General features: G+C 37.9%; 1 protein-coding gene across 3 annotated transcripts in view; it reads right to left on the bottom strand.

Annotated features, from left to right (window-relative positions):
- Positions 1 to 439: 439 nt before the first annotated feature.
- The window catches only part of tmtc3 (transmembrane O-mannosyltransferase targeting cadherins 3), a 28,737-nt gene continuing 13,896 nt past the window's right edge, over positions 440 to 15,280 (bottom strand). For all 3 annotated transcript variants that reach the window (XM_005454170.2, XM_003449200.5, XM_025909260.1), the window contains 8 exons: positions 14,893 to 15,145; positions 11,979 to 12,127; positions 11,652 to 11,772; positions 11,370 to 11,481; positions 6,829 to 6,932; positions 5,962 to 6,131; positions 5,497 to 5,723; positions 440 to 3,533 (listed from right to left, as the gene is read on the bottom strand). In XM_005454170.2, the coding sequence (XP_005454227.1) occupies positions 2,635 to 3,533; positions 5,497 to 5,723; positions 5,962 to 6,131; positions 6,829 to 6,932; positions 11,370 to 11,481; positions 11,652 to 11,772; positions 11,979 to 12,127; positions 14,893 to 15,145 (2,035 nt within the window). In that variant the 3' untranslated portion in view covers positions 440 to 2,634. The remainder of the gene's footprint in view (positions 3,534 to 5,496; positions 5,724 to 5,961; positions 6,132 to 6,828; positions 6,933 to 11,369; positions 11,482 to 11,651; positions 11,773 to 11,978; positions 12,128 to 14,892; positions 15,146 to 15,280) is intronic.

Here is a 15,280-nt window from a genome sequence, read left to right on the forward strand (position 1 = left end):
GATTTGGCCCTGGCACAGTTCAAAGCGTTGAAGAATTCTTGCTTTGTTGTCATGTCATACAAAAGTGGGTTTTTTTAACCCCAGGTCAGACTAATTAATTGACTTTTGCGTCATACTGCTGTGGTGAAATGTTTTGAGACCGATCAAAAAAAATCATCTCCTCCTCGCATGTCACCCTGCAGTTAAATTTGACAGCAGTGGGAAAAATAAGAAATTATTCTTTAAATTTTGTAATTTTTGTTTACTTTAGACTTCTACACAACCTTACAACCACCGGACCCCCACCCCCATTAGCCATTAGAAGAAACACAGGTTCAAGGCACCTCGAGTGATAGCTTCCTTTTTCAAAGACTGAAATTTTCTGCAGCAAACCAGTAGGATCAATCCATTTCAAGAATAACATTTACTGTACGTTAGTAACACACACAGAACAGGCACCAAGTTTTCAGCTCACTTTATTTAATAACCAACACCCCCCACCACCAAGAGATTAAAAAAAAAAAACCCAAACAAAACAAAACATTCTTACAAAAAATTATGCAAGATGAGGCGAAACAGAAGTCGTGGCAAACTGGATGCATCCTTGTTCAAAACTGTATTTGTTTAACTGTACAGCCAGTTGAATGATTTCGTACTTGTTTAACACTGACATGAACTCTACTGAAATCCAGGACTTTAAAAAAAACAAAACAAAAAAATGTGACGATACACACAAATTTGCAGAGACTAAATAATGCACCTTGAAATGGAACGATTACCACTGGTAAACAAAAACATCTAGAGCATATCAAAATAATAAATAACACTGGATACAATATCCTGTAAATGTATGTACATAGACTTTCAGGGTCACACAATGCATAGCAAGATTTTGTAGTACCACTACAATACTCCTAACCTACAGTAATCAGATCTCCAATTTGAAATCTAAAAAAAAGAAAAAAAAGAAAAAAAAGTACCAAGCAAAACACTTTGCTGAAACAAATTACAGCACTGTGTAGAGGAAACCACATCATGTTGGGAGCTGTGAAGACACAGTTATCATCTTACAGGAAAAATAAACTTCTGCTTACTTTGAGCAATGAATTGTACACGGGCGACTCACAACAGTAGTCAATAGGCTCTTCATGACTATCATGGCTTCTGAAGATGGCTCTGACAGTAACAATTTGCAGTACCAGGTAGTATTCTAGCTTGTCACTTCCTCACTATTACTGATTTAAGCATCAGACCTCTTGAACGGTAGCCAATCAGCCACAAGGTTTTATATTGGTGTAATAACAAAAAAAAGAGCCAAGGAAACAAGAGGGAGAAATCTGTGCACTTAAAAAACAACAAAAAACAAAACAAAACTGTGTACATGTTCACCAGCAGATCAAGTGGTAGTTTTATTGTTGATACTTCGGGGCATTTTTGATCCAACTGATCACATAGATGTAAATACTGGAAAAACAACCCCCGCCCCCCTCCAAATACAAGGTCTATTATCAAAATTTGAAAATGTGGAACACCCCAATAATGTTTCAGTCCCAGCAAGATAAAAAAATAAAATAAAAATCATGACTGTAGAGAAGTATTGTGGGGAGATCCATTTTCAGATGGATTTTCAAATGTGCTCTGAAAATCCCCCCCTCCCCCTTTCTTGTGATGTGAAAGGACCTTTGGAAAATGAAGAACGCATGACGCTGAGGATGACCGTGCGTCACGGTTGACAGTCATATAAAATGGATCTTGCCAATGTCAAAGCAATGTCTATGGGAGTTTACCGGGAAAGAGGGAGGGGAAAAAAAACAACAACAAAAAAACCCCCCATCCAAAACGTCTCTAATGGGGCCATAGTGTCTGAATCATAGGAGCCAGCTGTAGAGATGTAAGGAGGAGGGATGGGTAATGTGACAAAATGAATAAGAGAAATATCTTTAGATGGGTTCACAATGAAATTTTGAGGTAAAGACTGCAAGGAGTACAGGCTGATGATGCAGTAGCAGGAAGTACTGAGTGAGATCAATAAAGATTAGCAAATGTGGCTGCAATGGAATACACATATGCCTGATGTCAGTGTAGTGTGGAGTCATTTTGTTCACTGTATGGTTTATTTTGAGGGGGCAAACTCTGCAGATATAATCCTGCTTTGAGGAAATCTGACGAACATGTCACTTCCTTTAATTGTCCACGATACAATCATTCTGTTTTTAAAAACAATAGCGCAATGACTCACATCTTGGTGAGACAAAAAAAAAGAAAAAAAAAAGTAAGAAATCCAGTGATAAACAATGATTACAAATGAAAAAACAAAAAACAAACAACTACTACCGATCTATGATATGTGATCACATTCAGATAAAGCACATATGCACACATAGGCATCTACATAAGCTTTAAATAGATCATCCCAAGTTTGCTTTGTGCTCAATTTTACTGTTAATGTTGTGAATTTCATGTGCAGATCAAAATTTCCCTTCCTTAAATAATTAATGTTAAACCAGCAGACAATACTGAGTAGCCTGTGAAAGCAGATAAATCAAAGAAATAAAGTGATAATTGATTATGATTACACATTGCTAAAGGGAAGAAGTCTTAGTTGGAGCATTAAAGAGCTCCAGAAAAGTAGTCCAGCTAAAAATTGCAACAATGTCAATCACCACTCAATATGCGCTCAATCTCCTCTAGTCTCTTCAAGGCAGCTGCTCTTTTTTTCTCTATATCTTTAATGTCCTTAGTGGACTTACCCTTAGTCCGCTTGTCAGACTGGCTATTATCTAAAGATTTTGATTGGTCCACACCCACACCTCTGACACTTTCTGTAGAGGATTTCCGCTCATTCTTCTCATCCCCAACCTCCTTTCCAACGGCATCAACACCCCTCCCTTCCTCTCCACCCGCAGCAGCCTCTTCCGTGCCCTCCTTAACACTCTGCAGCACTTCCTCCTTGGATGATGCAGCTACCCCCTCTGTGGTTGCTCCCTCAGTGTTAGCTGAAGACAGTGGTTGGCCTGCTGCACTCATGGCAGCCATTTTACTACGTACAATACTCAAGTGGCGACGCACATACTCCTCATTTGGTGCCAGGGCCAGCGTTTCCTCCAGGCATCGCTCGGCCCTCGGCAGGTCGCGCTCCTCAAAGTAGACCACGCACAAGTTGTGCTTCCCTTGGACATTGGTGGGGTCCATGCGTAAAATACGCTCAAAACAGGCCTTAGCACCACGGGTGTCCTTCTTGTGATTCATGAGGATGTCGCCCTTAAGGATTAGGCCCTTGATGTGCTCTGGATGGTGGTGTAGCAACTCATCCAACACAGGTAATGCGTCGACTTCACGTTTTGATTGAGAGTAAAGCAAAGCTAGGTTAAACAGAGCACTGCGGAAGCCAGCCTGCAGACCAATGGCTTTGCGCATCCACCGCTCAGCTGCTGCATTTTCATTTGCATCCATGGCCAGCATGCCAAGATTGAAATAGCCATTGGCATCGTCAGGCTCCTCCTCCACATAGGTGAGGAAACGACGATTTGCTTCAGGCCAGAACTTTGGCTCACCTGTCACAGGCAACAGACACAAAGCACAGGGTGACTTTGGGTAATCAAACGTTGATATTCAACCACAAAAGGTGCTTTTATGTGCATTGTGCAAGATTTTTATCCTTAGCTGGCATGAAAAAGTTTAAAACAATAATAGCTAAATGTGACAAAATCCATTGGAAACAGACTTTGTAAATCATGTTTACTGATATCTTTTTTCACAGTTTGAGGTTTTGTGATTTTGTTATGTCTCTTTTCCACAATCGCTTAAAGGCACTGAGTGGATAGTCGGCACCACCAGTGATTGAACCAAGGTTTTTCATGTATTGAAATGTGGATTAATTGACTTTTCTCCCCCAAATTTTGCTAATATTGTTATATTGGTATGGAATCCACAATTCAAAAACCCGAGGGATGGAGGTTTGTGAGAGTTAATATGTGCATGGGTTTTCAGCTTATTTAAAAATCAGACTGTAGAATTTATGAGAGACTGTACTGGATGCTAGGACAGTCCATTTTACAACAGCACACTGTTAGGCTAACCTTTATTGAAATTAATTTGTCTTACAACGTATGTCTATCTATCTACAGTAGAAAAGATTGTGGACTTATTGCTCTTGGTGTCAGAACTGACAGACAACTACAGATCATATACAGAGCTGGGATAGGCTCCTGCCCCCTCGCAACTCTTACACAGGGAAAAAAATATTTGCCTCCTTATGGATTTCTTGTTCTTTTTGCACAATTGCAGAAAACTAATCTTAATATTAGACAAAGATACTCTGAGTAAAAACAAAATGGAAGTTTTTAAATGATAATTTAATTTATTCAGGAAAAAAAGGTTATCCAAACTAATCATATAGCATGCATTTTTTGAAACGCTGAATTCGATTTCACTTGCCAGAGCCAGGCCCGATTACTGCCAGACCTGTTGAACCAAGAATTCCCTGAAATACAAACTGTTTGACAAGGTCTTACAAAAGGAAACTGGAAACACGCTCTCATGAACTTAACTACTCCAGTAATTGCTAATGTTTTTCAAATAATTTTGCAATAAATTTAAAAAAAAAGAAGAAAAAAAAAGTGCTGTACTTGATATTTTTAGCCCCTTACAATCAATAAGGCATTCTGATTAATCTGGGGCAGCAATGTTCCAGCAGTAGTTTGGTGGGTCATTTAAAAACAGAGGTGGGATTTAATGATGTACAAAGACAGGAGAGGAGAGGAAGAAGAGGTTAGATTTACAGGTAAGGACTGCTCAGTGGGATTTGATGAAATGGAAATTTAAAGCTTAGATGTAAGTCCTCATGTTTTAAAATCAGATACTGGGCCTGTACATTGTACTGTGTACATTGTACTGTACTGTGACATTGTTTTTTTATGATATTGTGAAATCTGCTGCAAAACAAAAACAAAGGTAGACTAACTGTGTTATTTAACGGTTGAATGAAAATACTCTGCAAGTTAGTGCAGGATAAACAGGTTAGTTTGCTGTTCGCCGATGGATTTAAAGTAAATAACAGTGTGTATAACCAGTACACAGTGTCTGTCTAGTATCAAGTTAATATGACCAGCAGGTCAGCTAATCACCTGTACACTAAGAAAACCTAATGGAGCTCTCAATAGAAATTATTGAGTTGTGTTTCTTTCCCCATGCTGAGTCATTCCAACTGATATTAGGGTTTTGCCATCTGTGTTTAAAAAACAAACAAAACAAAGTACAGGGGTGGAGAAACTAGCAAACACTTTTGTCATTGAGCTGATGAAGGGTGAACGAACAGAAACTTGGCTAAGAAATGTGTCAGTACATGCAGTGTGCACTTCAAAATAAGCATCTGGTTACACCCTAAAAGGTAATAAAAGGTTATTTCCTTTAACAAGTGACAAGTAAGGCTCTCCTCATTCTTCTTATGAGGAACAATCATGCTTTTACTTCAGTTGGAGATTGCAGTTAAATTATTTATTTCCTCATTACACTCACCAGACTCCTGCATGAGAAGTGCTGAGTTAAAGAGTGCCAGCTTGTGGCGTGGGTTGAGCTCCAGGGCATGGTTGAAGTTCTTCAGGGCTTCAGATGGGTCTTTCATCTCAATGTTGACAATGGCCAGGTTATACCACAGGTCAGCATTGGTGCGATCAAGCTCCAAGGCTCGGAGGTAGGCATCCCGGGCTTCTGTGAGCTTGTTCATCTTGAGAAGCAGTTCCCCTCTGAGTCAAAAAGTATAAAAGAAATAAATAAATATAGAGGTGATAATGTAAAAACACTTTAACACATTACTACATTATTTGACCAACAAAATCTGAGATAAGGGGAATGTCTCAGTACAAATGTTTGACAGTAATACATTTAAGATGAAGAATTGATTCATTTATTAAAGAATATGTGTGCCATTTTAACTCTTTATCTGACAGATAAAGAGTTAAAAAATAAATAAACAAAACTTGCCTGCTGATGTAAGCTTGTTTGAAGTCTGGTCTCATGCTTATTGCTTGCCGGTAGAGCTGATCAGCCTCCTCCAGCCGCGAATCATTGGCCCGGATCAGATTTGCTAGGTTTATGTAAACATTGAGATGGTTTGGGGCAACACGCGTCGCATACTTCTTACCGGGAATAACCTAATGAGTGGACAAACAATATTTCATTAGTATCAAAGCTTGTGTAACATCAAATAAAGTAGAGAATTAGAAGGGAGTGGAAAAAAATCTGCCTCATCATCGTATTACAGTCTGTTATGAGAGATTAGATTTTAATGCAGATTTCTAGTCCCTTTTTTTTGGCTCAGGCCTTTCTGGGTAGTGCACCTTGCAACTATAACTCTTATCACTATCAATGCTTTTATCCTAGGAAGGCCGTTTTCCTGAATAGAAGAACTTGGTGCCCCCAGTGAAAGTTTGACCAGACCCAAGCATTATAAGAAAGCTATTTTTGCCTTTTCAACCAGTTTTGTTAATTGTTGTTTACTTATTTACTGAAAATGGAGTTAAAATACCAAGGATATTTACAAATGTTTCTGCCATGTAAGGTATAGTCACCCCAGAAACACCATATCTGAGCCAGGAAAAATCCTGTAAGTGTTTATCCTAACACTGTAATTAAATAAGCAAAATAACTATAATTCATCAACACCATGTCCACATTCGTTATATATAATTAAAGTTTTCCATGGTATGACTGAAAGGCTCTTGTATGCTGCATGATCTGCCACCATCAGGTGGTAAACAGTGGCTACAATGAACCTTACAGCCTTGAATGGGTAACAATTGCATAAATGGAAGCAGAAAAAAACCCCCAAAAAAGCAAATGATTAAATACCTGCGGCATGAGGGATTTGGCAACCAAGTAAGCCTCTTCTGCCTCTTTGGACTTGTTCAAGTTCTTGTAGGTTCTTCCAACATTCATGTGAGCACCAATATCGTCTGCAGCAACAAGAATGAGAAAGAGCAGTGAGAAAACAAAATCCTACCCCATCGGTTTGTGTGTGTTTCAACACATTTACTAAACATGACTATATTAAATACCAACTAATGCTAAACATGACTACAAAATATAAATAATTTTTGGTTATAACATCAATAGTGTAAGACAAAACAAGCAACATTATTTTGAGGAGCTTATTTAATCCTTCTGGGAAGACGTAAGAAAAGTTAAGCTTTAAAAGAGGTCAGTTTGTAAAGCCAGAACTGATGCTTGATGATTAGCAGAGCAGGAAATCCTCGCTGGGAAAATGTGTTTACATTGCTAATCTTGGGGAAACACTTGTGGGTGATGAACCGGGCAAAGCTGTTGATATCTCAGTTTATGGTAGGCTTCCTCTAAACTAAGGCATTAAGCACAAATTCAAAAAAAACAAAAACAGAAAGATGCCCAAGATGTCGAAATGATACACTTTAGATAGTAGGATTACACTTTTGGTCTGTTTGACTGCAGTCATGAGATCTTAGAGTATAATGAATGGACTCATAACAACTGGCTGCCTATTAACTATGTGTCAAGAGAAGTTTAAAAAAAGCATGTTGGACTTTCAACTGAACTAGATGTCCAGGGGATTTTTTTTTTGTCATATTTTTAGCCAAGAGTGTTACTATGTAAGCATTTAATCTTCCAACAGTCACCCTTTTCATTTCTTCTAAGACTGCTGCCGAATTAAGTCATTGAGTTAACTTCATTACACAAAAACACCCTGTTACATGTGAATTTGCAGCCCATTTGATGGAGCCTACATTTAATTTCTTAATATTCTGTGTTTTTTCTTTGAATCTTTGCCATACTTTAGCCTGTTGTTGTCTATCCCCTTTCATTTTTAATCGCATTTTACAATTTCCCATTGATTGTTTTCGTTCCCCTGACTATAAGAAAACAAGCAAATGCATTAACAGACAGCTTCTGACAGGGTCTTTTGAGCATTGCACAACATCCTTTGTTAAAACAAGTTCCTACTTTACCAAAACTTAAATGAAAGAGGTTGGAAGCAGTAGTTCAAACAGTTTAGAATACACTATCAATGCAATCTGAAGTCACATTACTGGCTTACCATCTGACATAGTTAAGAGTTTTTGGAAGAGGCAAAGCAATAATGTAAGCAGTGATTACAGTGGGGAAATAATTATTTAAACCCTTGCTGAATTTATAAGTTTCCTCACAAAGAAATAAAGTCTCTAAATTTTACGGTAGTTTTATTTTAATAGAGAGACAACACATCAGCCAAAAATCCAGAAAAAATACATTACATGAAAGGGTGAAGATCAGCCCAAAACTAAATGCTGGCTGTCTGTGCTTATATGTGCTTGTTAGGCGCTTGGGACCACAGTCACCAAGAACACCACTGGTAACACACTATGCCGTAATGGACTGAAATCTTGCAGTGCCCACAAGTGTCCCCCTATTCAAGAAGGCAGATGTATACAACTGTCTTAACCTTGCCAGTGAACACGTAATATTCAGAGAAGGTTTGGGAGAAAGTGCTGTGGTCAGATGAAACCAAAATCAAGCTCTTTAGCATCGGTTGTGTTTGAAAAAAGAGAAATGCTGAGTATGACTCAAAAAACCCACAATCAAGCACAGAGGTGGAAACATTAACCTTTGAGGCTGTATTTCTGCCAAGTGTATTGACAACGTCATTGCTTTGAGAGGCCAATGGATGTAACCTATACTGTAAATATTTGGATGAGAACCTCCTTTCTTCACCCAGAACACTGAAGAAAGGTCTTGGATGGTTCTTCCAGCGTCACAATGACCGTAAACATACTGGCAAGGCAACAAAGGAGTGGCTAAAGAAGAAGCACATTAAGGTCATGGAGTGGACTACTAAGCATCCAGATTTTAATCCTATAGAAAATCTGTCAAGGGAACTGAAGCTTTGAGTTGCCAAACAGAAGCCAACAAAGGATTTAGAGAGGCCTCTCTCTTTCTTCCTAATTTCCTGTCTTTCACTGCTCCACAATCCAATAAAGGCAAAAATGCTCCAATAACAATCTTATCGTACAAATAGTGCTAGGGTACTAAGTCATAATTTGCTTAGAGATCAAGTACTTATTTTACTCAGTGACATGCAGACACCTTTGCATGTGTTTTTTGGTTGACATTCTGTCTCTCTCCATTAAAATTATACTACCATAAAAATGAGAGATTATTCATTTGTTTGTAAGGGAGAAAATTCAGCAGGGAATCAAACAGGTATTTCACACACTGTATAAGCTTCCTTGATTTGCTGTTTGAATTTGAAGAGGAAAAGTAGTATCTTGTGTAAGTGCAACTATTGTACAATAGTTGGTGTGTTCATTTTTAAATAAGAAAGAAAAACAACAACAACAACAAAAAAAACCCTTACAACTAATTCTACATGACAAACAAAATTAGCAATAATCATACCCTGAAATAAGATATAACCAAAAAGCACAATGAAATGTACTTGCTTACTATTCCTACAAATTGAAAAATGAACAATGTTATGAGAAGTACAATGAGAACCTCTGACCGTCTCAAGCTAGAATTACTTTCTTGCGGTTGCATCCAGCCACCAGTGAAACTGCAGTTTATTTACATGACCAGACTCAAAACATGGTTTCTGGCAGAAAAGTAAATAGGCCTGAGGTCTGTTATGGGTCTTTTTGGCTACACCGTGGGTAGAGCACTAATGGGCTAGAGCACAAAGGCTAATTTCCTTCATGTAGACTGATGGATGGTTTAGTCTGCCATAAACAGTAGAAAGATCAGCTGAACAATGCAAGGGATGTTTTTTTGATTCTTTTTCATTCAACAAACATTTTCATGCTCACAATGGTTAATGGCAAGAATAGATCTCTCTTTTTAAAGGAGCCTAAAGTAATTGGACAGTTGACTCAAAGGCTATTTCATGGGCAGGTGTGGGCAATTCCTTTGTTATGTGATTATCAATTAAGCAGATAAAAGGCCTGGAGCTGATCTGAGTCTGGTGCTCGCATCTGAAAGACTGTGGTGTGAACCGACAACATGTGGTCAGAGCAGCTCTCCATGCAGGTGAAACAAGCCATCCTTAAGCTGCGAAAACAGAAAAACCCATCTGAGAAATTGCTACAATATTAGGAGTGGCAAAATTTACAGTTTGGTACATCCTGAGAAAGAAAGCAAGCACTGATGAACTAAGCAATACAAAAAACCTTGGACGTCCACAGAAGACAGCAGTGGTGGATGACGGCAGAATTATTTCTATGGTGAAGAGAAACCCCTTCATAACAGCCAATCAAGTGAGCAATGCTCTCAAGGAGGTAGGTATATTGATATCCAAATCTACCATAAAGATAAGACTGCATGAAAGTAATTAATTCACTGCAAGGGGCAAGCCACTCATAAACCTCAAGAATAGAAAGGCTAGATTGAATATCTAAAAAAAGCCAGCACAGTTCTGGAAAGACATTCTTTGTACAGATGAAAACAAGATCAACCTCTATCAGAATGATTGCAAGAACAAAGTATGGAAAAGGCATGGAACAGCTCACGATCCAAAGCAAACCACATCATCTGTAAAACACGGCAGAGGCAGTGTGGCTTTGGCGTTCACGACTGCCAGTGGCACTGGGACACTAGGTAATACTGACACAGGACAGAAGCAGCCGAAGGAATTCTGAGGTATTTAGAGACCTATTGTCTGGTCAAAATGAGCTGAATTAAGTTAAATAATTGGGCGGCATTTCATAACAGAGATGGACAATGACCCAAAACATACAGCCAAAACAACCCAGGAGTTTATTAAAGCAAAGGAGTGGCGTATTCGTGAATAGCCAAGTCAGACATTTGATCTTAACCCAATCGAGCATGCATTTCACGTGTTGAAGACTAAACTTCGGACAGAAAGGCCCACAAACAAAATGCAACTGAAAGCTGCTGCAGTAAAGACCTGGCATTAAAATGGAGGAAATCCAACTAAGTATTTGAAATGAAGTTTCATTAGAAATGAAATTTTATTTGTAATTATTTAATTTGAGCCCCTGAAGTGAAGGGATTGTGTTTAAAAATGCTTTAGTTCCTCACATTTTTATGCAATATTTTTATTTAACCCATTAAATTAAAGCTGAATGTCTACACTTCAACTGTATTTGGGTCTTTTTCATTTAATAATATTAGTGTTTTGAAGCAGTTATACTGTGTTATACAGTGTTTCTGTTTTTGTATACCTGTTGGAACAGGTAGAACAACAAGTAAAACAGTTACTCTCAACACAAAGAAAATTACTGTAACCTCATTTGGTATCTCCCACCAAAAAACAAATAGTTCTTAAGAAGATCAACAAATTGGCAAACTGTAGTGGATTTTTCATCACTTCCATGACACCATCCTTCCTTTCTCAGTGATTTATGAATGACATCAAAGTGTCTCACCTGGTTGGACTCGAGTAGCCTGGAGAAAATACCGCAAAGCCTTTGCATAATTGTTCTGATTTTCTAAGGCATGGCCAACATTATTCCACAACTTGGCATTGTTCTTGTTAACCTGAGGTAGATGACAAGTAAAAGAGACATGACGATAAGAGTCATTCTTCAGTTTTGTCAGTGGATGATTCATTTTCTAGTTTACTCAACATTTTTAATCACAAGGTGTTTACAGACTTTGGCAAACTGCCATGACACACTGCCACCACAAAAACAGCATTTCCATCATACCTTCAAGGCAGATGTAAAGAGAGTATATTCTGACTCCCAGTCCCAATTTCTATGAAAAGTTTTCACTGTATGCGTAGTTAGCAGCACTCCAATCATCAACCAGGAAATCTTCTTCAATTGTCTACAAAGGAAATTATTAAGCAGATCAATGTAATTTTAAATACACATTTTCACAATCTTCACAAAACCTCATTATCTGCACCAATATTAAAAAACAAAACAAAAACGGGTAAAAGTGTAACCACAAACAGAAACTCGTAATTTCACAAACAGTTTCGCACTTCTGAGGGATTCTTCTTTTAAACGTCATTTTGGACAAGAACCTACCCTTTATGTGAGATTATCTTGAATCCATGTGCAACAAGAACACAAAAACCCATACTGGGAACATAAAGTACTCTCTCTGCTACAACAAACCCCACAGGGAAGAAGAGGTTGGATGCTGGAATAAAAGGCAGGACAATCAAAGACAGGGCCTGCAGGACAAAAAAAAAAAAAGAAATATGTCAGTTCATATGACAAGCTCAGAGCTCTTTTTTTGAAATAAGTAACAAACACTCAAAAATTATCATGGAGACGGACCTAAGGGGAAAAAAAGTCTAACTAAAAACAAGAAAACTGGATTTTGACATGTGTTCAATTTGGGAGCTCTTCTGATGTTTAAATCTCAGAAGTTCATTAATACTTCATTCACTTGTAGGTAGCAGGTGGTTAGGTTAAAATCTGTAATTTGTAAAACTTACAATAATTTGCAGGTTTTCTCATCTTTGTATGACAAACATGTTAGCTTCAGGTTCTTCACCAGTGATCACCTAAAACAAGCACTCTCTAGATGCTTGCTACATGACGATATAGGAATGACATTTATCGTCTATCTACAAAAGGATTAATTTAAAAAACAAAAACAAAAGCAAAACAAACAAACAAACAAACAAACAAAAAAACCCAAACCACCCCCCACCCCCCTCAAAAAACCCACCTAAAGGTAAAACTGATGTAACATTAGCCACAATGCCACCAAGTTCACACACTACATCTCTTTGAACTTTGCCTTCATTTTGCTATGAGCTAAACGCCTACAAAGTTTTTCTATGATTTTATCTTACAAATATGCAAAACTACTGGACTGACCAATCTCCAAAATGTCAAACAGAACTCCAAATAAAGATGGGTTTAAGCACTGAAAACTGACTCTGTGATAGTTCCTGCAGCACATCTACAATCTAGAAAGGGGCTCCTCAGTGGACAGTGGTTATCTAAAATTATTTATTAATATCTCATGCTCCATGTTAGACAGCTGGCAACCTTGCAGTGATGCAGTATGTTAATGTGTTGTGATATTGTTATGCAACATTTTTCAAAAGGCTCTTAGCAAACCAGAGTAAACACTGCAAAAGGTCATAATTCAGTTTTTTGTGCTGACTTGTGTTCCCCTTTCTAAAGCTGAAGCTTAGAGCAATATTGTGAGCAAGTTTACTGACCTTTAAGCATGAGAACAATGAACCTATTGCACAACACATGCTAATTTGTTTCTGTGTACCTCTATAAACATTCCCATTCATCCTTTCAAAGCTCAACTAAGAACTTGTGTTTCATTGCTCATTTCTGCTGGCCAACTTCATTTGAAGAAAAAAAGTGAAATATACACAAAGAGTGGTAATAAAAATTGTCTTAAACCCCCCCCCCAAAAAAAACAAAACACAAAAAACATAATGGTAAACTATTGCATCAGGTTGTATGTTGAGCCACTACCTAATTTAGCAGGATAAAGTATCATTATCTGGAATGTCTACTAAGCAGTGGATATGACCAGTGGACACCAGTGACACCACTTTAGCTTTTTATTCTAACGTCAGGGCTCTCTTATGATATTTAAAAACGAGTTCTAGTATTTATAATCCGTTTACATCCCATTAAGCTATGCAATGTGTAGGCAATGTGAACCCAGGGCATTACAGAGGGGGATAAAGGACCTACAGTGAGAATATAGTAGAAAGTAATTAAAGTCAACATGTTATTTTTTCCCCCCACAAGCAGACAGACGCTATATAAAACAAAACAAAAAAACCCCTTATGTTGTGTTTTTTTCCTCCAGTTTTGGCCTATGTAGATTATATGCTTAAGCTATTATAGAGGCCTTTTCATGTCGCAATACTGTTGTATTTTGAGTTGAGTACAATGAATACTGGCAGTAAATATTGTGCAAATACTTCAAGAATCATGCTATGTTCCCCAAGAAAGGAAACCATATTTTGTTGGTCATATGTCTCAGTAGTAATACTTTTGATTTTTTTCTGACTTTTCCTAAATACTTATGAACAGTGGTTATAAAGAGTGTTGTTCAAAAGTCATACAGTACTGAAAATCTATTATTTTGTTGTGTGTTATTTTGATATAAAGCTAGAAATAAGGATTTGGTAATGTTTAAAAACAGAAGATAAGGAGATATTTAAGATCCTATAAATTTCCAATTCCATTCCAATCCAATTTCTATTTCACTATTTTTCAACAAAATGAAGGAAAACATCAGATATCTTTGTGTTATATGTTCTATTAAAGTTTTATATGTCAAAGTGCTTCAGCTTCTCAGCAACAAATAAAAGCCTGTCACCGGTTAAGGCCACACAACCAGAAGACGAATACCTTAAGCTTTGTTTACTGGGAAACAGAAAAGCTCTCTCATCACAGACACACAAAATAAAGAAGGCCAAAATCCAATCGGCAGAAGTACTGTCAAAAGATGGCTATTAGCAGTGGTCTCAGGAGAAAAAGGGCCAAACACTTGGGGTTGGCCAAGACATGAATATTTCACAGTGGGTGGCTAGAAATAATATAAATAATTACAAATTTTAGATTTGTGGCAGTAGCAGAAGAGCTTATGGAAGGAGACAAACAAAACTGAATAAACTGCAATATATCAAACCCACAGTGAAACAGGGTGGTGGGTATATTTAAGTCTGGGGTTGATATGCCCACACTGGACGTGGAGACTGATTACATCAAACTGATTACAACCTGACCAACCAGAAGTATCACTTCAGTTTTCAGAACTGCCTAACTGTCTGGTTTAGTTTTGTGAAAGAAAAAAAAAAGTACACACACACACACACACACACACACACACACACACACACACACACACACACACACACACACACACACACACACACACACACACACACACACACACACACACACACTTACTTTAAAATATACATTATTTAACCAAATTTTCTCTCACCATGATGACTGTCTTGGCAGAACTCTGTCTGTATCGCAGGCTGTGATAAGCAAGCAGTCCAAGAAAGATGTAAAATACTAGTGTAGCCAGGTTACGCAGATCTACAAGTGATTCCACCAGGGGGATTGTGCCCATAGTCCAGTCACAACAGAGCTCTGAGGGATTCAGCAGGAGCCATGCATTTACAGGAAGTAGGTAGTTGAAAGTCAGTTGTCTGGTGGGTGTAGTGCTGACTGCTGCAGGGTTATCAAATCTGCAAGAACATTACATAGGGAGATAAGGAGATGATAAACATAACATAGTATCCACTTTCCTTTTCCTTGGTGTTATCATGAAATCATAAACACCAAACATTTTTGTAAACATAAAACAGTGCTATATTCTATTT

Source organism: Oreochromis niloticus, linkage group LG7 (assembly GCF_001858045.2).
Source record: "Oreochromis niloticus isolate F11D_XX linkage group LG7, O_niloticus_UMD_NMBU, whole genome shotgun sequence".
Classification (NCBI taxonomy): Eukaryota; Metazoa; Chordata; class Actinopteri; order Cichliformes; family Cichlidae; genus Oreochromis; species Oreochromis niloticus.